The 26,624-nt window shown below is 43.8% G+C and overlaps 3 protein-coding genes and 1 long non-coding RNA gene across 5 annotated transcripts in view; 2 read left to right on the top strand and 2 right to left on the bottom strand.

Moving 5' to 3' along the window:
* Positions 1–22,536, bottom strand: part of LOC6613103 (protein decapentaplegic) — a 30,675-nt gene extending 8,139 nt beyond the window's left edge. The window contains exon 1 of one of the 2 annotated variants that reach the window (XM_032721050.1): positions 21,892–22,536. In XM_032721050.1, the coding sequence (XP_032576941.1) occupies positions 21,892–21,994 (103 nt within the window). In that variant the 5' untranslated portion in view covers positions 21,995–22,536. Of the gene's footprint in view, positions 1–689; positions 1,107–21,891 lie in introns of those variants that run through there. The other variant, XM_032721059.1, reaches the window with a different exon arrangement.
* Positions 22,537–22,847: 311 nt separating this feature from the next.
* Positions 22,848–23,701, top strand: LOC116801722. The gene is made up of 2 exons (XR_004362188.1): positions 22,848–23,472; positions 23,532–23,701. It is a non-coding gene; the product is annotated as an uncharacterized LOC116801722 (long non-coding RNA).
* Positions 23,702–25,475: 1,774 nt separating this feature from the next.
* LOC6613102 (GTP-binding nuclear protein Ran-2) lies at positions 25,476–26,569 on the top strand. Its single transcript, XM_002037549.2, has one exon. The coding sequence runs from the start codon at positions 25,594–25,596 to the stop codon at positions 26,167–26,169; it is 576 nt and encodes a 191-aa protein (XP_002037585.1). The 5' UTR covers positions 25,476–25,593; the 3' UTR covers positions 26,170–26,569.
* On the bottom strand, positions 26,167–26,351 carry LOC116803634. The gene has a single exon (XM_032727771.1). It carries the CDS (start codon positions 26,349–26,351, stop codon positions 26,181–26,183), a length of 171 nt encoding a protein of 56 aa, XP_032583662.1. The 3' UTR covers positions 26,167–26,180.
* Positions 26,570–26,624: the final 55 nt, after the last annotated feature.

Raw genomic sequence — 26,624 nt, 5'->3', positions numbered from 1 at the left:
ATGATCACGCATCTCGTCTAGCGTTTCTCGGACTCGGATTCCCAGCCAGCGCGACGTCAAAATCTTCCTCGTTTTTTCGCCGCTCTCTTGAGTGACCACACACACACACTCAACCAGTTAATTGGTCGATGTTCTCTGGGGTTTTGAGTGGTTTTTTCTCACTAGAGAGAGAATCTCACTCGACGTTCTGAGCTTTTTAAAAATCTCTGGGCTCCGGGGAAGGCATTTTGGAAAACTTTAAGTGGGTACTTTGAGGTTCGGCTTGTGGCGAAATCTTTACGCTTATTACAATGTAAAATATACACAAAAATCATTTAGAGAAATATTCTGCACTTGTCCAAAAAATCACTTATATTTTAACAATATCTTCAAACAGTTCTATTGTTATGGCACTATCTATGAAATGCTTGGTAGTTTAGTAAAAGGCGTCAAATTAAAACTGCGGTAAACAACTTTGGGGAACAATCACTTGCCTTAATAAAAGCATTGCGTTTTGCTCTCGATTAAAGATTTGAACAAATGCTTCCTTTTAAGCAAGCTGGTGACTAATAAACACAATAGTTTTATTTTAAATTTTTTTTTTTTGGAAATTCCCATGGAACTTTACCTAAACTAACTAATGTGCTTTATTTTGCGCATTACCCATTTTGTGACATGTTATATTATAGCTCGAAAAACGCCCTACTTACATCTGACACTCCTGCGAATTATGTATCCAATCAGCCGAGTCGCTTCCTTCGGGCAGCAGAGTGGAGCATCTAGCTCTCGGGGATTGGGATATCGAGCTGCACGAGCGCAATGAGCCAAGTACGAAACCAAACTGTCTGCGCATTCCTGGAGTCTGGGACCTCGGATGCTCAGATGTTCAGAAGTTCAGTTGTTCCGATGCTCGGATGTTCAGATGTGCCAGCCAGCCAGGCAGCGATGGTATAATGACGATGATCACGATCATGATCACCGATCCACCGCACATGCCATGCTATATGGATTGCACAAGTGAGAGCGAGAGCCCCCGACTTTCTGGTTATGTGTGTGTGTATGTGTTTAGGTAACGAAATCCTTGGCAACAACACAAACAGAAAATGAAATCAAAAAGTCAGGAATTAGTATAATTTTATTGGTCGGAAGGCAAGAGGTAAAAAAAGGGCCGCGGTGGCAGCCATAAGAATGACACATGCCAGCTCTTTCGCACTCAGGCACACAGATACACACACACACACAGTGCCAGCTAAATTCATTTTAACTGCCTTTCGTTGTTGCACTTGTTTGTTTGTGGAGATGACTCTACGTTTAGTAACTCGGGGATCTTTCTTTCAACTCGAATGCGAGTCTTCTTGGCCCTCCGAACACCCGCGCATGCGCAGCCAACGTGGCTCTGCGGCAGTAGATTGCAGTTGTACTGGCTGCAGTTGTTGCAGTTTTTGCTGCTGCACTTATTACCAACTGAGCAGGTGCTGCGAACCAGCCAAGAAGACGACGGATAATGGGGCTTTGTAGGTGGAGCTGGCTTGCAAACTTACACAACGCCTAAAGGTTGCAGGCTAAGCAGCTAGTTCGCATTCTCAAAAGGTCTGATTGGGAATTATAGTAACTTTCTTTTGAGACTGGTTAACAATCTCTCCAATCCTTACCAACTTACTTACTGAAAGTCGGTTACCTTTTACGATTTAGAAACAGTACCAATAGGGTCCCTTTTTTTGGCCGCCGGAAATGAAGCTCAACTAAGAAAGATCCCAGTTTATGCCCTACTCAGATCCTGGGTCTATTCCATTGAAAACCATTGGCGTCGTCTGGTCGAGAGACTGACCAAATGGAGCATTGCCAGACATTGTGGCTATACCTCAATGTACATCACTTTACTTTACTTCGCCACACATGGTCAACTGGCGCCAAGGCTGCTTAAGTAGCCTTTGTTCCTGTCCAGTTCTTCACTTGTCGCCGTCTGTCTGGCTCTCCAGCCTCCCTACTTACGCAGGGCATCGAATTTCCTAGATATTTATACGGTTCCGTAACAGGACTACCGCGCTGAACTATATTACTTTAATTCTTTATTGTTCAAAAAATCTGACCGACGTAGTATAAGACATCATCATTATTCAAGTAGTAATTTCTCTAGAAACGAATATGGTTGTGAGTCTCCGCTTTGGCTGCTTAACCCCATGATGCCCCACCTCCCCGCGGTGATTCATGCCCATTGGCGCACAGAAAAACTCCAGAGCACTTCACACAGATACAGAAACAGATACAGATTTGCCGAGAAGAAGGCGGGCTCCAAAGTTCGTGGAGATCCTTTTGTATGTTAATCGTCTGTCTGATTTGTCCGTCGTTCTGTCTTTGTGTGCTCTGCTGTTCTGCTGTTCTTGAGATGGTTATGGTGCTGGTGCTGGTAATGGTGTTGGTGTCGTTCTGTGCTCCTCCTTCGATTCGTTTGGTCTCTTCTGCTCTCTCGCTCTGCATCCGGCAGATAAACAGATACAGAGACATTGGCCCTGCGGAATGCCGGCTCTCCACTCAACTTTAATGGCACTTAATTACCTTTCGCACGGCCCAGCTTATCGGACCACCAGAAATCTGAGTCCTTGAGCGGCTTAGCGCCGCTTGCCATCCCTGGCGCTACTTTCACTGGACCAAGAAAACGAACAAGTGACGTCCGAAATTCCAAATACGAAATCCATTATCAGCTGCCGTTCATTTATCAAGTGCTCGTGTGTCATTTGTTAAAGGCAAGTGCCTGGCAAAAAGATCTCACAGCGCAAAAACTCTCGAGTTCTGGATGGGAATGGGTCTCATCCCGATCCTGGACGGGGTACCAGGCGGCGGTCTACTGACCACATGCCAGGACCTCGGGCACAGCAGGATCGTCCCGATCCCTTTTCGCATTCTGTATTCCCTGTCACGCAACGGGGGCGTGAGTCCTAATTGTCCTCGAAGTGGATGGGAACTGCAAGAATGCGGGTTCCTTCGCATAGCTAGGATAGTTTAATCAAAGTCTAGAAGATGGACGGACTTGACAGTAACTATCTGGTTGGTGTTACCCAATCTGATTTTCCAAGAAAAACTCTTTTACTTTAAATGCATATTCCTATGTTAAAATCTTTCAATCTGTATCTTTAACTGAATTAAGCAACAACTATGAAATGCAGTCGCATGATAGATGACTGATGGAGATAAGGGTGTCCTAATAAAGATATCTATTTCCCGAAAACTTCTCTCCCCCAATTAGGCTTTATGTTGCTATTATTACGTGGTCTAGTGTTTCAGCTGTTTGCACACACACACACACATTGTGGTTATAACCAAGAAATGGACCTCATTAGGGTATCCTTTATACGTGTCCATTGATTCGCTCCGTTTCTTCTCGGCTGGCCGGCTAATCAATTACCATCGAGGAGCAGCCAAAACGAACAAAAGTCGCCAAACAATGCCGCTTGGCACGTGGACATTCGTTGAGAGCCTTTCACTGCCTTCAGTTTGATGGAAAGGTGACAGTCGCAGTCACTTCAGGAGAACCGAAAACCAGAAACCGAACCTCGTGAGGCAGCCGCAATACTGCAATAACAAATACAAACACCATCCATCGATACAATCCGAATCCGAATAGGATTCCAATTCCTACGACCATCAATTGTTGCTCGACTGGGTCCCAGCATTCTTGTCACTGGATTCTCCACTGTGTCTTTTGTTCAATTAAAACGTTATTATTGTGTGTTTCGCTCTGCGATGAATGACAAACTGGCGGTAAACTGCAACTGGGGACTCAAAGTCTAAGTTGCATCTTGTGAAAGCTGATCCTGAACGTTTTGTAAGAAGCGGGGCATGGATATGGGTTTCGGTCTGGGTTCTTAGCAAGGGTTCGGTTCGTGGTCCGGGATCTTGTGGTAATTCGATGCTGCCGCCGATGTCCCTTCCTTTGTTGTCGTCGGAATCGTTTTGTTTGTTTATAAATTGGTAACAAAGCCTCCTCCTTCACCGGCCATTAGCCATCAGGATCGGCACTTGATTTATGCATTCTGTGATGGTAACCCGAGACCTTGAAGCGTTTTATTAGCGCCAGGTAATAATTCCCCTGGGAACATTGTAATTTCCTAGGGGCCAGCTCCAAATTAAGTGCAATTAAGTGCAATGGGTGGTTCATAAAAAATGTTCTGCAGTCTATTACCTTAACTTGATTGATGGCAAGAGGCGTTCGAGTTATGCTTTATTATTTAGTAGTGTTTTCTATACTTTCTTTAAATTTAAACGTAGACATTGTATATCCATCCTAGGAAACAATATAACTCTGTGCATAATAATGAAGTCTTGGAGCACTCGTCAGCGGCGTGAAGCAATCCATGTAGGAAATGGGGAGGGAGCCACATGGCTCCACTTTATGGAAACAGTTTGAATTCGAATTAACACAGCGGGCTGCCCGCATAAGCATTAAAAGTCAATTGCAATTAAGTTCGGTTAAGCATGCACGTATCTTTTTGTGGGCCTATGTGCGAGAATATCAAAGGTGGATGGCTCGAAGCCCTCTCGAGTGGGCCACAAATCAAATTGGCTCCCAGATCCGGGGATCGAATTGAAATCTGGGCATGGGGCAAGGGAGACCGGGGGTAGGGGATCGGGAGCTGTAGCGCCATCGATAAAACTTAATGGCCACCATAACTGTTGAGCCGAATGGCGGCAAATTGCAGCGCGCATTCAAATTTATTACTAATTGGGTGTGAATTGCAGGCAGTGCAAGTGCTGCATATGCAGCATGCAGCATAATCGAAATGGGTGCTAATTGATAGGCCTTTGATCTGCGGCCTCTATTTATTTACAGCGATTGTAAAACAACGGATCGCGCATAAAACAAACATTGCACGGCCAAATGGGCATGGGGAAATCGAAATGGGAAGCCAAATGGGTAGTACTCCACGTAATCGCCGGGTCTTCGTGGGTCTGCAGCCAATCCGTTGACTGCACATCAAAATCATCATTAGCACCGGCGCTCTGGAGTTGGCAGTCGGGATTCAGGACCAGGGGTTCTTCTTCGACACATTGCCGTAATGGTCGCATTACTGTCAAGTGGCCAACGGAAGGGAGACATCAAATTTTATGATTTCATAAATATTTAACCAGCGATTCAATCTCTGGCAGTTCCACCATAGTTGCCCCTCGCGTTCTCAAGAGTGCCTCCTTGTTTACACTAACTATTTCGGATCCCGCAACAGAACACATTAATTTACTTTGTCTTCGGGCTGTAAACACTCGTTTCATTTACTGTTGCCAAGTCTTTGGCGTTATCTTCTGGTCTTGTTGCTACCACATAAACTACTCGTAATGGCGCAATAATCGCCACTTACATAAATGTTGCCTAATATCCATTGTTGGTTTTTTATGCATGGGCACTTAGCTTTTGTTTTCCACTCGACTTGTGCAGCTTGTTGTATCCCTATTAATTGAACATCATTTTTTTTTCGAAGTAATAAAATCAAAGCTGTTTCATACGGCAGGGTGTTTGGGAAATAGAGTGTAGTTTTGTAAAGTAACAAAATAGAAATATATTATAGTGGATTTAGGCAAATAAGGAAGACATTCTTTGTTAGAAGCAGATGAAATAGAAGTTGGAACTAATTCTAGGAAATACCAATAGACTGCCAAGAACTGATAGGCATTTTCACACTCAACCCACTTCCTACTTTCGTCCTTTTTTATCTGAGAGATGCCCTCGATTCGAGTAGAGTAAACATCGGCGCATCCATAAAGTTATGTTACATTTGCCATGCTCTGGCCCAATCAAAAGCACCATAAAATAGGCGATCTAGCGATCACTCCAATCCAAACAAAGGCGGGCGCTAAACTCGACACGATATTGCCAACATTGTTGCCAAGATGATAAAATCGTTTGAGAATCTGTCACCTTGTCGCCATAAATTCGCAGCTCGAGGTGGCAAAAAACCACAAAACAAGCGAAAGACGAGGTGCCGATGATGGGGAACATAACAACACGCAATCAGCATCGAAATTGAAATCGAAATGGGGAAGGAAAGTCTGGGAAGCACTAAAGTTTACATACTCTTAGTCTCGTAAATTGTAAACAAAATTATTGCAGCGACTGCCGAAATGCATAAGTGCAGCCAAAAAACGAAATTCAATTTGAGCGAATTTGCAAATGCAAATGGAGTTTTGTTTGTTTGTTCGCGCGGTTTTTGCACCGCACTACTGCTGCTGCTGCTGCTGCTGCTGCTGCTGCTGCTGCTGCTGCTGCTGCTGCTGCTGCTGCTGCTGCTGCTGTTACTGACCCAAAGAAGAGGGATTGCGAATCAGCCTCGATTTCGGATCGATCGTGGCATATTGGGGATCTATTTTTACCCCCGCCACCAGGCAGGTAAGTTGTTTATTTATAAGGCTTGTGTTTGACATTGAAAATAATTTATAAACTCTGTTGTCCGCGCAATTTATACACTTATGCACTCGCCATTCACGAGCTTCATTCATAGGGAATCCGCGGCTCGACTCACTCATTACCAATGCAATTGGCAGTGCCGCGCGGCACAGATGTGCTCCACCGGGCAGCACTTAACTGTAGGCCCAAAAATGGTTAAAGCCATTCATGTCAGGATCGGCAAAAAGGAGCCGCATCCATCAGTATGCAACATGGGGCAGCAACATGTTGAGCAGCCGCAATGTTGCCGCAACAATTCCGGCCAATTGCTGCGAAATGTTGCCACTGCCAGCTGGCATCTTGTAAATGCGCCGCATGACAATGAAGCCAACCTGCGCCTCGCCCCATCCCAATCCCAGTCCCCCATCCACCGTCGAACCATCCCGTTTTGGGCAGGACAAGCTATTCTCCTCCGAACCGTTCTAGTCTTGTCTGGTGAATGGCTCATGGCTCATGGCTCTGACTAACTGGCTGACTGGCTGTCCACAGTGCGTATGAATGAAGACAGCCGCTCGTCATCAGCTCTGCGATCAGAGATGGCAGCGTGAGAGCCTTTAATAATGATCAGTATATCAGATTTGTACAAAAATACTGATCTTTAACTAATTCCTTAACTATAGATCTTTTAAAAGTAACGAAATACCCAAAATTACTTTCATATAAGTAGCATTGCAATCTTCCAAAAACAAATTGGCTTTACTCTCCTTGGCCATCAGATACTTAAACTTCCAACAATTCAAGGCGATAAATCAAGGCTCTCCAGCTTCAGATGGCCAATCTTATCGGAGGTGCCATCTCGAATCTCGCATCTTGGCAATCTTCTAATTTCGCATGCAGCCGCAGACTCGGACTCGTCTCGATTGCCAGATCGCGTGCATTGCTCATATATGGCAACGGGCGCGCATGGCGCACGTTTTAATTAGGATAATGAGTTGTTTCCGGGCTGACATCGGCGGAATGAGCTCCTCCAGCTCCAGATACCGCTCCATCTCCAGCTGAAGCTCCATCTCCAGCTGAAGCAGATTCATTCAGAGTTGGCCAGCTCAACTAGTTGTTGGTCATCAGCAGTCTGGGCCATAAATGGAGGTACCATGTTGGAATTACAAATCGTTGTAAGTTTAATTAAAAATTAATAAATTTATGAGTTGCCTTTCGCATTAGCCATGCCAATTGTCTCTGGCCAGGAGCAATGCGGTGCAACGATGCTGAAATACTGCAATCTTGCGATGTTGCAATGTTGCAATGTTGCACTGTTGCGATGTTGCTGCCTGCTCCTCATTGATTTATGACTGCTCCTCCGAGAGAAGGAGAGACTGTCGGGCGTCTGTTGGCCCCCATCTTCTAGGTCCTGCATTCCATCTTACGAAAGCTAAGAACAATTGCTAGCAATCAATGTAGTTTTATATGATTATAAGGAAAGATTGATATGAATCTTGGGGTCTCTCACCCTAATAACTTTTTTTTTCAAGAAAGATAGTTACATTAAATTCAAATTTAAATTAGTTTTATATTCATTTGCTTTCAGAAGTAGAGCTAAGAAACTGGCACTTCAAGGAGCACCGCCTTCGGATGACGACTGACGCGCTTCTTGGCCACTTCAGTTGACTAATTACCAGGAGCTAGGGTGGTGCCTCTTGACAAGTATGATCTCCTTTCGGACGTCATTCACAGCTCGCCGGCTGTGGTTTTCACCGGTTTTCCAGCAGCCACGTTGGTGGCCCGGCGCTAGCTCCTGGATTCCTAGATTTCGGGTGCCGGTTCCCAAACAAATACCAAATATTAGCGCTTGCCCTTTCAACGATGGCTATTCCGATACCTAACCCAATCCCGAGCTGGCACTCCGAGGATGTTGTTTAATTGCCGCTCTGACAGACGCACGCATGTCAAGTACAAATCAAAGCGAAAATCACAAATAGAAACAGATACAGATGGAGATAGAGATAGCGATAGCGGTACCGATACAGATCCAGATACATAGATACATCTATAATGCGGCTAGCTGCGTTTGCGTTAATTTTTTGTTTATTAGGCGGTAAATATCAAAGTTGAGCATAAATCAAATGCTGGCTGGTACATATCCCACAGATACAGGGGCACTGAGAGGTACTCTCGTTGTTCTCGTGTCGAAACTTTTCATTTGTCGACTTTTTTTCCAGTTGGGCTCTCGGTTTTTGGTTTTCGGTTTTCGGCTTTTGGCTGCGTTAATTTGTACGTTCTACAAAATGCAACTTGTATCTTGTATCTCACGGTCTGTTTGTTTGTTTGTTGCTGCTGCTGCTCTGTTTGTTTGCGTAGCTTGTACGCTCACTTGGCTCTGGGTTCTGTTTAGTTTCAATAACCATTTTCCAATTAACACGAAACGCGTGTTTTTCACGTTAATTAATACAGAACTTTTTATCAATATTTGCAATAAAAATCAATAAGCAGCTTTTGCAATTAATCAACATCAAAAGCAAGCGCTACCCGGCAGGCCCGCCAGCCAGCCAGCCAGCTAATATATTTATGTGCAGATACAGATACAGCTGAGAGCACGGATTTCGTTGTGGAATATGTACACAGGTATCACAGATACATTAGCCCACTAAGTACGAAACAAGAGGAACAAGTTGCCGCCACGCTTTTCTGCGTTGTTGGCGCCTTCCAGCGAAAAGCGTCTGTATTTTTTCGTCTGACCTTTGATGGCTTTTCGCGGTACTCAGTGCGCCTTAATCCAGCGTGCTTATATAAGCATTATATAAGCAAATTAAAACTATTATCTAATGAACCGATTCCGGGTAGAACGCGCGAAATTTATGGACCGAATTGCATTTAACTAAATGTACATGTAAACAGTTGCCGAGAAAATATATCCATCCATCCGAGGATGAGTGAGTTATGGCTACCACAGCGAAAGAGTAAGTCAAGGTCAGCAGAGGTGATAGGTGGGGATAAGCTAATATCAAATGCGCATATTGGGCAATTAAAAGATATTTTACTTTCATAAGAAGAAAAGCATGCCCAGAATATATGTATAATGTATCCAACGGCGTCACAGCCAATGCCCTTTGAACTTTAAAGATCACATCCACACGCCTGACTGGCCATAGTTCAACAGCTGTTCGATCCGTCGGATCGTGGCTGAGTTTCCCTGGAACTACGCACACCTTCGGTGGAAGCCACCCACCTCTGGATCGCAGACATTGACCAAGCGTTGAAATCAAGTGCATTAATTTATTACACAACAAGCAGATTGCTTCGCAAATCAAATGAACATTTACGGCGCGACCAGATACAAGATATAAGAAAAGTGCATGGCAGCCGCATAATCAATACAATTTGTGCGTTACGGCTGGATGCGACGACAGACGAAAGAGAGGGGCAGACTGGGGAAGAAAGAGAGGCATATATCGGCAGGGTATCCAGATTTGTTGGGATATGTACGCCGGCAATAGCCAACTGGGCATGTCAGCCAAATGCAGCTCGTGCGGATCAGGAAAAGGTTAACATACAGCCAATTGTTTGTATTCTTTTGGATCAATAAGAACATCTCTAAACAGAAATGTAATGTAATACCAAAGTTCAATTTACAAATTGGTTATATAAAGGATGTCGGACTTATGTATTAATCAAGGCTAAGATAGTGCCACTCAGAAAGTGCCCATTGTCCAATGACCTCCTAATATCGTATGGGGTGATAGATGGTGAGGGAGAGGGTAGTCGTGTCCCTGATAGCTCACGCATGCCACCACCCACCAGGTGGGGAGTTATCCGGGGTCTTTCCGTCGTTGGATCGTGCCCTGCATAAAGTGATACACTTAATTGCGCGCCAAAGCGATCCATCGCCAGCTACAATCCCCAAGTAGCATACCCCTGGCGGTGGGGGATGCCAACAGATTGTTCCTTTTCTTCGTCGTCGTTTTGCCCACGGCGTGTAGCGCACTTAATATTTATTGTTTATTTACACAAGCGCATTAATCGAAAAGCGCAAACGCGTCAAAAACGAGCAGCGCAATTCACCGTAAAGGCCTCGTCGACTGCCCACCCCCAGCCCCATTGCCACCCAACCCAACCCAACCCGACCCCAACTCCCCCAGCATTTCGGAGAAGATTTCGGATCGAGAGATTCCCAGCCAGAGAGGGCCAAGTTCCTAACTCAATTCGCTGGAGGTTAGACAGCGAGGAAAATGCAAAAAACAGTGTGATGGAAATGTTTAATAAATGCAAATGAATAAATATATAAAAAGATACATTTAATCCTATAATAATACCCTTGTAAAGCAGCGCTGAAAAATGTTTAGAAATATTTGTTTAATGTATTAAAATGTGACTTGTTGAAATGTTTAACCCTTTAGCCCACTGTCTCCATGCCTTTGGCCCACCTGGGCTGATGGTGATTTTGGGAACTTATTGCGTTTCAATATTTAGTTTGGAAATGAGCTTTCTTCGCACTAGCTCATTTAATTGCTAATTTATGGTCGCACAGGTAGCGATGCCTATTTGAAGCGTTTTTGATAATTGCGATTGCTGATTTGTGGCCAAATTTTTGCAACTTTGTGTTAGCGGGCAGCGCAAAAAGCGACGATCGCTGGTGCTCGTGGAACAAAAATAAACAAATGCCCTGGAAATGGATGCAATTTGTTGCTGTCTTGCAGGGGAATCAAATGTTTGTGTGGAATGGGAATGGGATCCCCATGATGGGTATGATGTGTCTGATGTGTATTTTCCCACCGAAAAATAGTTACTTGTCATCCGGGCCGAGCTTCATTAATTATGCAATCAGAAGTAGCGACTAGAGCGATTTAGGGGCATAAATCACACGCTCATCATTCGAAGGCATTCGAACGCAATGTTCGACACTAAATTTGCATAATTCCTGGAAAGCAGCGTCATCGTGCCGAAAATGCCCACAGATCCGATGAGATCCGGGGGAGATCGGAGGGCGAAATATATGCTCGTCAAGTGGCTTAATAGCTTGGGGAAAACAAGTGAAGTTCAACAGTTTGGAGAGCACTCGAGAGCGCCGTCGAAAGGAAAACACTCCAGTAGTGGCCAGGAATAATTGCAGATGACTCGGGATCGGGGATCGGAATCCAATTCGAACTATCCAAATCCACAGCCGATGGCCACGGCCTATTGAAAATGAAAATAACTTAATGCAAAGTAAGCGGCCAACAACGACAACGCTCAACTGTTCATGAGCAAACAAGGTTGTACATGGAGCACGGAACATGGAGTTCGCCGCACGGCCATCTCAGCTCGCTGGCTTCGTTGGCTCTTAACGAGGCCGACATCAAACAAAACGCTGGCCAAGCAGCAGGCAAGAGCCACAAGGCAACAGGCACCCAGCGACCAAGACCGAACCAAGACCAAGACCAAGATCTCATCTCGATCTCGAGGCTGGGCTTCACTGCTATGTAAACAATTCCTAGGCGATGTGTCTGTGTGCGCCGCTAACATTTCACTCAGCATGCTTTAGGCCAAGGAGCTGCTGAGTGCGAAGGCATCGAAGTGCTGGTACCCTGGGATTAACTTAGATTCCAGGAATAGCAAGGCCACATACACCAGCACTGATAACTCATGACTGAGTTTGACTTTCTCAAAAACAAATGGTCAGCAAACTAATCAAAGAGATTTGTTAGGATCACACATATTCGATTTGATCATCAATGATCATTTATTTTAGTTGTAGTTGCTTTTGAACCAACCCAATTTGGCACCTTGTTAACGCTTTCCCGACCAATCAACCGATACCCCCATGGAGAACGAGTGCTGGGCAGCAACAAGATCACTCCACTCTTCCCTCGCCGCGATCACTGGTAATGTGAAAAATTTCTTAGTCAAATATTGACCAGGGCCAAGCAAGAAAGAAGATCCAGAGCTGACGAGGTTGATGATTTTTCAATTTGGGTTTTGTAGTTTTTCGCTGCGATGATCTTTTGGCCGGCCAAACAGAAAAAGAAGTCGAGGCCTCGGCTTGCAGCACTTTAAAACAGTTCATTTCTTTTGTCAAGGCGTTGGGACGTCCGAGAGACATTCGTTTAGAGATTGCCGCTCGGCAAATGTGGCTGGCAAATGACAAACAGGCTACCGAACAAGTTAAAATATTTAAACATGTTTAGTGATTTGCTGTTAAGTAGTCGGTAATGCACACGGGCAGTCCACAAAAAAAAGAGGAGAGTGTGCAGTGAAAAAAACGGATTATATATGCTGTGATGTTTATATAATATTTTTAAATATTACCCCGTACTAAGTGAGATATCTGACTTCAAAAATATATGGCCTGTACGCAATTAAGCTGTTTAAACAGATAGTTTTAGATTTAGCGGCACTTGCTGTTGCAGTTGCAGTTGCAATTGCAGAATCCGAATCTGAATTCAATTTCAAATCCAAAACCGAACCCCAAGAAGCTGCACCAGTGTTTGTTTATTTATTTGCCTTCGGCTGTTAATAATTTATGTAAGAGCGTGTGGGCACTTGGAAAATAACAAACATCGCTAGCCGGGTGCAACCACAAATCTCCTGGCGAAGTGTAAAGAAAAATTGTGATTTTGAACTTGACGATTCGAAAATGGGCGGCTCCCTCCTTTAATTAGCATTGGTAATGAGATTTTAATACTCCCCGCGATGGGTGTGTGTTTGTGGAAAGCGCAGCGATAATGCCCATTGATCTCAGGCGGCGTATGCGTGATATTTGTCGAGTCATTTGGCCGAGTTCGAGTTGTTTGGCCAGCTTCGATTTGGCTTTCTTTGTACATAGTTCATTCAGATTAACGGTATGCTTTGTGGGCCTTTGGTAGAGGGGGCAATACTACCATATACTAAAATGAAAGTGATTGCGATACTTTTCCTGTATCGATCTAAGATCATCCTTGAATGTAATACACCAATTGTCAGTCAGCATTCCTGTGAATAAATTCCATTTCCGTATATCCCAAGAATTCGCCAACATCTTTATCTGTCTACAAAAACACACTTGTATTTACTTTATGAGTTTTTAAGTTTTCCCTTTCAAAGCTGCCCACATTCGCCCGTTGACTGATCCAATTTCTGGGAACCTTGCCACACATTCATCAGTGCAACTCGAATCGAAAACAAACCATTAATTTGCCGAGCAAACTTCTATCGAATCGACTGCCTATGGAGAACATCATGCCATATTTCTTCCTGATTTTTGCATTCGCTAAAAACTGGCTAAACACTTACAAATTGTTGAAATTCTATTCTTGGAAATACACTTTCAATTATTATTTCCCGCTAATACACACACAAACGCGCGGCGACTGGCAAATAAACAAAGCGAGTCGGAAAATAGCGTAATTGCAAATAGCAAATAGCAAATAGCTAGTAGAAAATAGAAACAAAGTCTTGGGATTCCAAATCAGTGCGAAATATATGCAATGATTACGTGAGAGCGAGCCGCCAGTGGAGAAAACCCTGCGCATAAAAAATATGCCAAGCCAAATAAATAAGGCGTCTGCAGCAGCAGCGAGGAGTACATTTCTGTATATTAAGTGGCCGAATCCGAACTAAACAAATCGAAAAGCCCAAAGTGAGAACAAGTGGCACGCATGGGAAGTCTGCCGCAGACCTTATAATAAACAAATGGGCTGCCAGAGCAATTGCACGTAGCGTACGTTTTAAACATAAACAAACCAAAACAAAAGCCCCCGCCCTGCCCCTGCCCCTGCTCCACCCAAACCGCCCGAAAAAGGCGGCCCATAAAAATTTCAGAGGCACTCGCATCAACGGCAACTTGTTTTCCATCGCCAGACGAAACGCCAAATCCAAATCTAAATCCACATCCAAACCAAATCCAAATTCAGATACTTTGATTGTGACTGTGAGATACTTACTAGGGAAGCCGGGACTTTCCGGGGCGATCTCTTGCTGTGATTTTTATGCACAACAAGCTGCAGATGAGCGGCGAAAAAAAAATCAGGGGAAAAAGAGAAAAAGGCAATTTTTAATCGAAACGAATTAATGAGCAGCGCAGAAAGCGAAATATTTTTGTTGAAATCGTTAAAAGAAGCGCACGCCTGCCGATGATGATGACGTCCTGCAGCGCCGGCCAGCAGATACAGATACAGGTACACAGGGAGAAAAACGGTATTTAATGGCTTTTTTGCACCAAATACTACATATGTATGCGTGTGTGTATTTAAAGTGAACAGCTAGCAAGGCTTCCTAAACAAAAGGCAAGTGTGTTTTTGATTGATGCTCAAAGCAGCAATTGTTTGTTTGCTTGTGTTTTTCCGCGTGTAGATACATCCATCGGATCCAGATACAGATATGCATAGTTGGAGTAGCCGCTTAACCTTGACCACGCCGCCCAGCTGGGATGATGATGTTGCAAAGTGGCTACTCCAAGGAATTATCCCGGCTGAAGCCCCAGCCACCTGTAAACGGCTTTTGGCAACAAAATCTGTCTAAATATTTTGTGGCTGGGAGAACGAAACATTTATGATTTGTGGCCGCGCAATGAAAATGCGTTCATGGAAATGAGGCGAGTGATTTCGAGGCCAGCTGGAAAAAAAGCGAGAAAAGGCAAAAAGTGAGAAAAAACATATTGCATACATATGCGCGCCTTGCCGGCCGGTAAAATATACACTTTGCGTCTGTATCTAAGTATCTGCTCTGCCCTCTCCACTTGTATCTGTATCTGGGCCTGCTCTTGGCCCACTGAAATTTATGTTTGGTCATTAGCATCAACAAGCTCGCCTCGCCTATCGCAATTAAGTTTTCAAAGTATTTCAATTATTTTAATTTATCCGTGAATTCGGCCATAAATAAGTACTATTTTCTCGCTGTGGCTCCCTCAAAGCGTTCCGATCGGATCGATTGGAACATTCTCAGTTTCAATTGACTTTTATGGTTTAATTATTTACACGCTGAAAGTTGCATGAAATTTCCAAGGCGAATCTTTATGGTAGCCCAACTCGATGGTCATGGCAGTTCCCAAAGTTCATTTACCCGCGGAGAGCCTTGGGCCAACTATTGCGCAGATTCGATGAAATATAGGCACACTTTATAGGGTGGAGTCCCGTTGAACTGATTGAATCGGTGCGGGGGGATCAAAGATCCTAATGACCACCAGTTCGACACAATGATCATCATATGTTTGATGTGAGTTTATTTTGTTTGATGATAAGTGGATCTTGAATCAACAAGATATCAGTAATCTTAGATACAGAAGTATTTTCCTATCTATAATACATTTTTATTTGCATTACACTTAATGTTAGTCAAACAAATATACAAATATGTGAAAATACTTCTACAAAACTATGACTCCTGGGATTCATTTCACCATTCTCATAGTCTCTGAGAACATTCCCGAAAATTTTGCATGTCATGCATACTCTTTGAAATGTAGTATTTCACATACTTGGGGAAATTTTATTGGATGAAAACTTCGCGGGCTAAAATGGTTTTTCTTTTATTTGGGCGAAAAATCTCCAGCCAAGCAACCGCAGATTTTTCCACTTTCGGTCGTAGGCGAAACTTTTCCATCATATATCAAACGGATCGGAGAGCGATCGAGATTGGGAATCACCTGGTAGGTGGACTTCCTGGAAGCGAAGTTCTTTCGGCTAATTCCCGCCGACATCGAAACGATTCGAGTGAATCTGAGTGTGAATTTTGATTTTGGGCGAAGATCACTCAGAGTCAGAGGGCAGAAAAGTCGGATAGTGGCAGGCAGGCAGCTTCCAGCTGGGCAGAAGCGGTCTCCAAATCGATCGCATTAGTATCTTAATCATGGCCGTCACAGTCACAAATTGAAGCGATCCATCAGGCAAAATTTGAGATGATTCTCGCCCCTCAGCCACTGTCGCCGTCTCTTTCCCTTTCTCTCTATCCGTCCCTGTCCGCACTCGTAATATCTGCAACCAGTTACGGGCTTTGGGGTCGTAACTATATCTGTGCTTACGTATATGGGCAAATCGCACATGACTCGATCGATCGTTAGTGGGCCGCAAAAGCTGCTAATTTAAAAATAGCCCAGCTAAAATTAACTTTTTGCGGTTTGCATATTAATAAAAGCAAATGCTATCGGTTTTAACTGGATGCTGGTGTATTAGCAACGAGATCAAACTGATGGGTTCGATTCGGATCAAGATCGGCTTGCCCCACTTAATGGATTCGAAGGAGCTAAGATTACATTACCCATAGATCTAGAAAAATGTTTGATAGCAATCGTTAGATTTGTTATATATACAAATTAATTGCTATTTGATAAACATTACAGGGTATCAGATCGGAGACTACCCCACTGAATTCGCCCTCTATGATTGATTTGCATGCAAATTCTCGGCCGCATTAGTTTTCATTGCGAATTTCTTCGGAACGAGTTGCAGCTGAGCCTTCGTGGAGCTGCATCTGTTGCACCTGAGTGGCTGGGAGTCCACTGCAGATATCTTACCACCTGCTGGGCTTTTCGGGGTTTTCACTTTCAAATCGAGCTCGCTTGACGCCGCCTGATTGACAGCCGGCGGTTTGGGCGCCACAAATAAAGCTTAATTAAATAAACTCGAGTATTCGAGGGGCGGCAATTGCCGGAGAAAGGGGAGCTCGCGGTGGCTATTGCTATATATATATATGGACGTGTGCGGAGTCGATCTCTGTGCATGCTAAAATAAATAAATAACAAATTTTTAATTGAATTTCTACCTACATTTTTAACCTGTTTGACGGCATTCCGTGGCAATCAACGTCTCACTGCCATGCCAGTTGGTGGAGTGGTCGTCGTTGTCGTCGTTCGTTGTTGTCGTCGATGACGCTCGTTGTTTTTGCTTTTGTTGTCATTTTTGTTGCTATTGTTGCTGTTGTTAGTATATTTGTTGCTTTTATTATATGCATAGTGGGTACACAGGCACAAATTTTGGTCCTACTTTTGCATCGCAACTGAAAAACTTCACCAATGCGAATTAATCAACTAATCGAATAATGGGGAGAGCTTTCTATAAGGCTTTTGATATTTATTCATGACAGATGACCGTTCTTCTTGCTACAAGAGTTCTTTTTACTCAACATTTTCTCACGGTGCAGCTGTTGCTGTTGCTGTAAATTGCTACAACCAAGCGCCGTTGCCGCCTCAGCAAACCTCGTGCTGCTTTTTCAGCCCCTTCTTGGCGATCCTCTTCTGATCGTTGTTATTATGATTTTTTCCTCTTTTCCAACTCACAACAAAGAAGACCTTTTGCCGTGATGCCAAAGGGGTGGGTGAGACAGGGAGTGGGGAGAGTGGGCGCTTATCAGGGGCGGCGAGGTAACTGGGTGGCGCAGGGTAGAAGGGGGGTGGGGGCAGGGCGGACCGGCGGAGACGACGAGGCTACCGCCGCCTTAAAAGTGAAGTCAACTGAAGTGATAGCCGCAGAAGCAGAGCGGAGCTGGAATAAACGCGTGTCCCACTCAGACCCCGAAAAACAGGGTGTCCACAATGGCGAAATATCTTTAAAATATTTTAGGAATTACTAAAAATATTATTAAAATATTCAGGGGAGTTACCAAAAATTATTAAACAAAATACGCATGTATGTAAATTATTCAGCACACATCATACAGCCTATAAAATTGTAATCGCTTAGAAAATAGTTTATATATCATTTAATGGTGTACTAAATCCTTAATCACCCTGTTCCAGAATGAGTGTGTTTGTGCCACTGGCACTTTCTTGGCCTGATAAGAGATTTGCATCAATGAAAATGGAGCACTTTGGAGTCGGAGACAAAAATGTGAATGCACAGCAGGATGTTGACTTTACAGCCGCTCTGACTAACTAGAAAATCCCCCATTTTGATAAGTATTATAACTAGAAATATATATTTATCCTTACTGACCCACTGAAACTTCAATGCAGCTATGAAAATATGCACTTTATGGTTTGTTTGCGTTGCAATTATTTTGTTGCTGCTGAGGTTTCCTTGAATTTTTGTGGTTGGCAACTAAGACATGTAAATCTTGTTATTGAATGCTTGCAAAGATCTGGATTTCGAATCTAGTTTACGCTTTTCGAATCCAACCGAAAGTGGTTTCAACTGCCGTATCCAGCTAACTGTGAAGCCGTCGTCCATAACTATCTCTCTTCCACCGATGATCATGATCACCACGACGTTGTAATCAAACAAACAAACAGTGGATAAAAACAGACCGAGAAACGTGTTCTGTCGTAAAATGGGCGTGAAGTCTTCTGAAAATGGGATGATCTTGAAAAACGAAATCTAAAGCCTATGTTCAGTTTGCATACTATATATTTGCGACATCTAAAGCATGAATGAATTGCTATAAAATTTGTTATCCATTTTGTAAAGTCCCGAGAAAACAACGACCCCTAATCAATCCGCTGTGCGAATTTCCTGCTGGCCCACTTATCAAAATCCAATACATATGTTTGGAGGAACCACAAGGCTCCTGCTGTACAATAGTACTACAAACTAGGCTCCGTAACCAAGTCCACTGATTAGTGTCCCATTGCCAGTAGACTACAAAATACAGCCGAGCAGAAATATATGAAAATAATTGGCTGTTTATTATCGTTTACCCAGAAGCTCGAAAAGCGATTTCAAGTTCGTTAAAACGAATTCGCCAGTGACAACAGCTGACCAGAGAATAAGTGGGAAAATTAAATTCAGTATGAAAAAACAAACGGAAAATATGTATGTCCGACGCATAACTGTAAATGTAAATGGTGTCCCTCCATTTGAGGCTTATCGAATAAAAATAACTCATAAATAAATAATTAACATGAAATATGCGTGTGTGTGTGTGTGTGTATGGGGCCCATGTGATTTGAGCGCCAAGTGATTTGAACTTTGAAGGCAAGACAAGTTGGGCTGAGTTATGAATTTATCTAAAATCACAGCATGTTGTCGTGGCTATTTCCCATTTGACAAGTGGTCTGGCCCAAGTGTCAGACATGATAAATCATATGCAATAAATGTGTATCTGCGAAATTGAAATTGATACCGATAGCGATATTTGGACGAATCGCCGGGGCAAAAGTGAATTGGAAAAGTAACTCAAGTTCGCATATTAGGCATACGCCGCGTTGAACGCCGAGTGAAACTACGGCGCTTGGCACCTTCTGGACCGAACAAAACCAGTATGGCCGGGTTCTCGAAGAAGATGACCTTATACAATATATTTTCGAGAGAGAATTTATAAAATAAAAAGCAAAATTGATCAGTTCTCGATTTGACAGACAGAAGACAGAAGATCGTTGCCAAATCGTGTCGTTTCGTTTGGCCACCTTGAAGCTGAGTTCATTCATCTTCGTTTAGCATAGAAGTTAAGCAGGTGATTGAGCTGGGCTCGCTCGACTTTTGAATAAAAATGTATACGAATATTATTAGATACTGGACTGAAGAAATCTTTGAAAGTAAAATTGGCAGTCAGAATATTGTTACCTATTCTAAAACTAGCAGTTAAGTGAAATATTCTAAGCTGTTTGATAATTTGTTGATCTCCAATAGCTAGCGTTTCTTTGCTATGATTATGATATAATATCATATAATTATAGTTTAAGCTTGCACCTATCAAATCACACTTCTTGTGCAATCCAATTGGTTTTCCAGTCAAGGTGTATCCCATAAACCATAAACCCATCGAGCGGCAGCCAGCGATATCGGATATCGTTCTCAGCTACCTTGGGGCGCCACATCAGGCGGAAATCTGGCATCGGAATGGCCCAAACGGTAGACTGAGGTGCAAAGTCCGGGCCAAAAGCACCTGAAGCATTAGTTGCAGTTGCAGTTGCCACCTGCTGCAGCCTCTTGTTCGTGGGGCAATTCAAGTACAGGCGAATACCAATGGAAATATTTTTGTGGCTGTGTGCTGTGTGTTGTTTGCATGGAAACGTGATAGCAAAAGTTGTTGCTGACCGGGCCAAGTTGTTGTTGCCGCTGTTGCTGGCCGCATCTGCTTGTGGAATTTATTTATCGTTAAGAAATGCGTGTAAAATAAGTGAAACTATTGGGAGTCTCAAGCCTCCAGAGACTGACCAGTTTCTTTCGGCGGCCAACGGGGGGGATGCGGTTGCTAATGCCACCACTTTTGATAAAAATGTTGGCCTAAGCCAGTTGTTGCTGCCTGCTGATGACCAGTAGCCACTTAACTTGGCCGAGGGCGGGCCGAAGAGGGCATGGGCAGCAATTATTGCCGCATTGCTCAGTTGTTGTTATCAGCAACGTGATTTGCCAGGCCAAGATGAAGATTGAGATGGAGATGGTGGTGGTGATGGGATGGCATGGCATGGCATGGAAGTGGAAGCCAACTTCAACTTGGCTGCTTCATTGCGTGCTCACGATTTTTATTTCATTTTCGTCGAATTTCCGAAAGTGGTAGACCTTCATGGTCTCTTCGTCAGCTGTTGCTATATCGGTGTAGCTATATCTTATTATATTGCTGCGCTGTCTTGCTGATGTGTTGCTTCTATGTAGCTGCTGCTGATGCTGCGGTTGCTTAGTTTTGTTATCGGGCTTTGTTTCTGTGCCTTTGCACATTTCGAAGCTATCAATTTTCCACCTAGTAGCGAACTGGCTTGCTGCGCCTCGCGAATGCAAATGCAAATCGCAGTTCATAAACTAATTGAGCCTAGTGGGGTGAACTTTAACACTGATTTAGTGCCCCCAGTCGCATTAGCAAGGCAAATCGAATAAATCGATATAGATACCGATTAAGATTCAGATTCAGATTTCGATGCTGATTCCGATGCCATGTGGGATGGCTTATGCAATCGTGATCGATCAAACCAAACCAAAGCAAAGCGAAGCTAACCCAGCCCAGCCCAGCCACGCCCAGCCAGTCACATATAATTATTCAATTAGCCAAATGGCGTCATAAATTAACGAGTATATGGCATTTGGTCAAAGGGTTTTTACCATGGCCAATGTCAGTGTCAGCCGCTAATTGTGACTGGTGTGGAATGCCGTTGATTCAGTTCATCACTTGGCCCCCATGAATATGCAAGTGACACCCGATCTCCACATCTCTCTGCTGATAATGTCCGGGGTCTAGAGATAGAATTTCACTTTTTCCCCAGAGACTGGCGTAAATCTGTCGAAACTTTATGCAGCGATATCAAGTTTGCGGAAGGGACTTATCTATTGGCAAACTAGATTTTCTCATAATAATTGAGATTTTGGAGGTGTCGTCATTAACGTAAATGCATCATAGTGAAATGGTTGCAAAGTTTATCATAAGAAATCTAAACAGTTCTAAAGTCTCAGAAGAAAATAAGTATAATATACTGCAATTGCTGTTATTTCAGTAATAATCCACTGACTTCTGGGTATATATTTCTTTCACATTTATATAATTAATCAGCCAGTCCATATGCATTGTATTCATATGCATATGTGTATGTGACTCACGCATTGCACCCACTTCCAGTTTTCCCAGTCAGCTGTTTAACAGCCGTTCAATTGATTCGATTGATCTCGAATTGGACACGCGGCCACCATGGCGTATGCGCATTATTTGCTAACACTCTCGACTTGGCTTACCTGGTGCACCTGCTGCACGCCGCTCAGTTACGCTCCAAAATCCACAAATCCTTTGGCTGCAACTGCAACAACAACCAATTCTGGCAGTTCGCGAACGTCGCATACATTATACACTGGTTCGACTCGGATATCCACTCAGATACTTTCGACCTATCTATCTCGCTGTGGCTTCGATTCGATTCGATTCGACTTCGACTTTGATTTTGGCTTATGGAAATCACTGGCACTTCACATGTTTGCTGCTGACGATGGTGGCCAAGCTCAGACTTTGGCTATTTTCGATTTGGATTTGGCACACAGACACATCACTCACTCACACTAGCACACTCGAATATATTATCTGATACCGAATCGGTATCAAAAATCGGAGAGGCTTGGGCTGCCTGACGAGCGATCGCGGAAACGAGAACGAGAAACGACGGTAGATATTTCTGTTTTTTCTGTGGTTCTTCAGGCGCGACTATCAGCGTTTAACTCGGATTTACTTTATTTTATGGCCGCAGAAACCGCGAACGATTACAGAGCAGAAAAAAAGATTAGAGGCTGTATATTCGGTTGTAACCAGCGATCTTTCGCCTCGATTTGGCGACACTCTGTGGACGAACGAACGCGTTTTTCGGTTCCGTACAACGAGCGTTGAGCGCAAAAAACAGAATGAGCGTCCAAAGCGGTCGAGGCAAGGCAAACAGGCAGGCAAAAGCGATCCGGAGACGGAGCAGCAAAAGCAAAAGCAGAAGCAGAGCCGAGCAGCAGCAACAGCAACATCAAAGCAAAGCACAGCAGCAGCAACAGCAACACAAGCAGCAGCTAGTTAGTTAGTTTTGAGCTCGTAGTAGTGAGAGTCAATCGCACACACACTGCCGACCACGAAAGCAAGTTGCTTAAGTCGCTCAAAGCGCCATTTAAGTTGAGTAATTAAAACAGGCAGTGTGTGTGTGTGTGTGTGTGTGCGAGTGCGATTAATTATTAATCAAGCCAAAAAACAACAAGCAACCGCTAAGGCAACAATAACAAACAAGCCAGACTCACAATTACAATATTTCAGCTCTCTCAGTCGCCGTCTTCAGTCCACAGTCTCCGGTCCACAGTCTACAGTCAACGCAGAGTCTTCGGTCCTCAGTCTTTAGTGTTCAGTCTTCTGTCTCAGCTGCGAAATCTCGACTTTCTTCAAGCCTCTCTTCGAGCCAAAGCCACAGAGCTGTTACACATTTGACTTTTCGGCGCTGCGGCAACTGGTTCGGTTTATTTTTGGCTCTAAATCTAAAGACTGCAGCGCTGCTAATGCAAATCTAAATTGATTGCAAAATGCTTAGAGTCGATCGCCGTTGCCGGATTGTTCGGCTTGTTCGAGTTATAGGAGCTAGATCGTTTTGAGATATGTTTTGATAATCTGTTAAATATTTTTCAAAATTTTGTTTGTTGTATTTGTTAGTTAGGTCTTGAAACTAATATTCCCCAAGCCTTACTCACCATATCAATCATACGCCTCGTGTGCCCATCTGGCAACGCTAGCTGCCCAAATCCATGCAGCCAACTTAATTGATGCCGCTGATCGATCTGGTTGTTGTTCTTGCCGCTGATGTAATTAAAATATTGCACTTGTTACTTTTACCAGCGGCTGCCCTGTCTCTTTCCCACAGCCTTTCTTCCCGTATATTGTGTTTGCCACAGGAACACAAGTGCAACAAAACAAGCAGCCGAGGAGCAGAAAAAGCACAACAAGCTCGCTGACAACATCGACTTCATCGTTCGCCGTGTGTCGTGTATTAAAACTTGTTCATTGGAATTTTCTAATAAATCAATAAACGCAGACAACACAGCGCAGTGCGGCGGGGGGCGCCAAGGGGGGACCCAACGCGGGCTCCACAGAATGGACTTCGGGGGGCCAGCGGCGTCTTGGCACACAGCTGGCGGCATCGGCGGACCGACGGACAGATCGCCGCACGCATCTCGCAGATTGCGCATTTTATAAATAGCTGCCGCATTTCTTTTTCTATTTTTTAAGGTTATGGAAAATTTTAGTTGTTGTTATTATGATTTCTTGCTATTTTCCTTTCCAACTCGATCAGCCAATCGCGATTGTAGGCTATGGCCAAGCGACAGCATTGACAACACTTTCACACAGTCGATGCACCCAGAGAAATGTAGATATTGAAATCAGCTAATACCATTTAGTAATAAAAATGTTGGAAAATATAGAAAGCTACAAATGATGATGAAACAAGTACGCACTTTGTAAAAATCTGCCTATTGTCTGATTAGCAAAAGTGCACTTCATTTCTCTGTGTGTAAAATAGTCGCTTAGCCGCAGTATTTCCGTAAATAAAGCGCTTGGGAAGTGGCAATTAAGTTAACTGTGGGCTGGCCACAACAATCAGGTAAACGCCATGAAATGAACGCCAATCGACTGGCGTTTTGCACATTTATTTATCAATATTTTCTATAAGTAGCGATCGCTTCCTATTCTTTTTCGAATCGCCTCAATGCTCAATGCTGGCACTTCGATGCGGTAATAAAGGTGAAGACTTGATTTTTAGTGCGTTTAACGCGGAGGCTACAATGTTGCCACTAAATTTGCCATGTTCCAGCCCGATATGCAAATAGGTCTAATAGCTTTCGATTTGGCCGCTTTACATGCGACGAGTCCGTTCGGCACATTCTAAATGTAAATAAAATGGAAATTCCTTAGAGTGGCACCAGCAGCAGCAGCAGCCGCAAAAATGAAAAAAATCGGAGTGGAGGGGCAAAAACTTGTAGAACAGGAGGAGGCACTTGTTGAGAACTTGGCTGCCTTGTTAAACGAGCCTGCAACACCCAGCAGCAGCAGCAGCAGCAGCAGGAGCAACAACAGCAACAATAAACAATGTTGCAATGCTTAATTATTTCAGCGGCAAGGAATTCCTCGGCGCAAACTTGAACTGCTTCTGGACTATGAATGTTGCATGTTGCTGCTGCGCTGCAGCAACTCGATTGCGCTGCCTTACACTTGAGGTCGTCTGCTGGCTGGATTTCAGTTCTCTGCCTTTCCACTTTTCCACAGGTAGTCAGAGCGAGCTGCAGTCCTCAATCTCAATCTCAGTCACGTTGGTCAACGGCACCGATGCGTCTGTGGCCAAGTCCCTTTGCCCAGGTTGCTGTTGCGGTCTGCCGCACCTATTTGTAATGCATTAATGGCCCAGAGCGCGGGGCCAAAGAAGCCAAGAGCTTGGAAAAGAGCCGATTGACATTAAGCTGCCCATTCGGCATATGGGGAGATCAGTGCTTTTGATAAATGGCAAGTAGCAGCCCGAAATTATTAATGCCAACATCAACATCGGTTAGACATAATTGTTGCGATGAGCATCGGTACTCGAGTGTTGCAAGATCGGAAAAGGTTTGTGTGGAGCTAAGAGCTTTGTGGAAACCTTTTAAAATTGATGGCATTGTTAGATGCATTTTCAAAGCCTTGCTTGAAAGAGAAATCAATTTTTATAACCCCTACTCAATGGAGTATTTAAACAGGGATTGAAAGCATTTCTGACCTATATAGTATTGCCATTTTCTGATTATTTGATTAATTTGTAGTTTATTTTGTAACTGACAACTTTAGTGATACAGCAGGCTGATCTTTGGATTTCGAAGCCATTCAGATAACAAGATACTTTCAATCAAAAATCGGTACAAGATACAAACATTATGAACATACCTTCCTAGAGACGCACGATGATTGAATATAAACTAGTAATTCTGGGCGATGCGCAGGTGGGAAAGACGTCGTTGATGAACCGCGTTTTATATGAAATGTTCGAGGAGGAGTATAAGCCTACCATTGGTGTGGATGTGAACTCGTTCACCATTCAAACCAACCGAGGATTCATTCGCTTTATCGTATGGGACACCGCTGGCCAGGAGGAGTTGTGCGGGCTGCGCGATGGCTACTACATCAACGCCCAATGTGCCATCATAATGGTCGACGAGGCCTCGCACCGTACCTATAGAGCCTGGCACCTCGATCTGGTGCGCGTCTGCAAGAATATCCCGGTGGTCATCTGCGGCAACAAGAGTGAAAATCAGAAGGAACGCACGTCGGCCCTGCAGGTAACATTTGGCCGGATGAACCTTGTCTACTACGGCATTTCGGTGAAGTTTAAAATGAACCTGGAGATGCCATTCATGTATCTCGCCCGTAAGCTAACTGGCGATCGATCTTTGACGCTGGTCAGGCCCCCAGAACACAATTTTTTGGAAGTATTAGAGGAGACACCCCCGGAGGAAGAGCTCGAGAGAGAAGACCTTTAATTATTTCTGTTTCAAAATTCATACTCTGTTCTCGGATACGGTTCTGTCGACGTCTTTCTGCGGCACATGCAGCGATACTCGTCACAAACCCGGTCGTCCTTGCCATCGCACACATATGGGGTGCGTTCGGCCATCATTATCGTGATGGAGACTCCAAGGAGCAGAAACGACAGCCAGCGCATCTTTGTCAAGGATCTCCGGCAAGCAATAGTCTTGAAAACTCTATCTCAGTACACATTTTATTTAGACGGGAGCGTATCTAAAATTTTTAATGCGTCTAATTGCTATCCAAAGCGTGAAAAATGTAAATTTATACGAGCTTTTAAGCTATAACCTTCTAAATTTATATTGAAACAAAAGTATTGTGTTTTAAAGTAAAAGTGAAGGGAAAAGCAATTAATTAATTAGGCTCGTGTTCCTCAATCATTCTTTCGGAGTAACCAGTGTCAAGTTCA

This window comes from Drosophila sechellia, chromosome 2L (assembly GCF_004382195.2).
Source record: "Drosophila sechellia strain sech25 chromosome 2L, ASM438219v1, whole genome shotgun sequence".
Taxonomy (NCBI): Eukaryota; Metazoa; Arthropoda; class Insecta; order Diptera; family Drosophilidae; genus Drosophila; species Drosophila sechellia.
Note: the sequence above shows the minus strand (reverse complement) of the source record. Positions and strands in the feature narration are given on the sequence as shown.

Bases quoted from the DNA above. Each gene is read 5' to 3' on its own strand.
- LOC6613102 (XM_002037549.2), top strand. From the start codon at position 25,594: ATGATTGAATATAAACTAGTAATTCTGGGCGATGCGCAGGTGGGAAAG.
- LOC116803634 (XM_032727771.1), bottom strand. From the start codon at position 26,351: ATGCGCTGGCTGTCGTTTCTGCTCCTTGGAGTCTCCATCACGATAATG.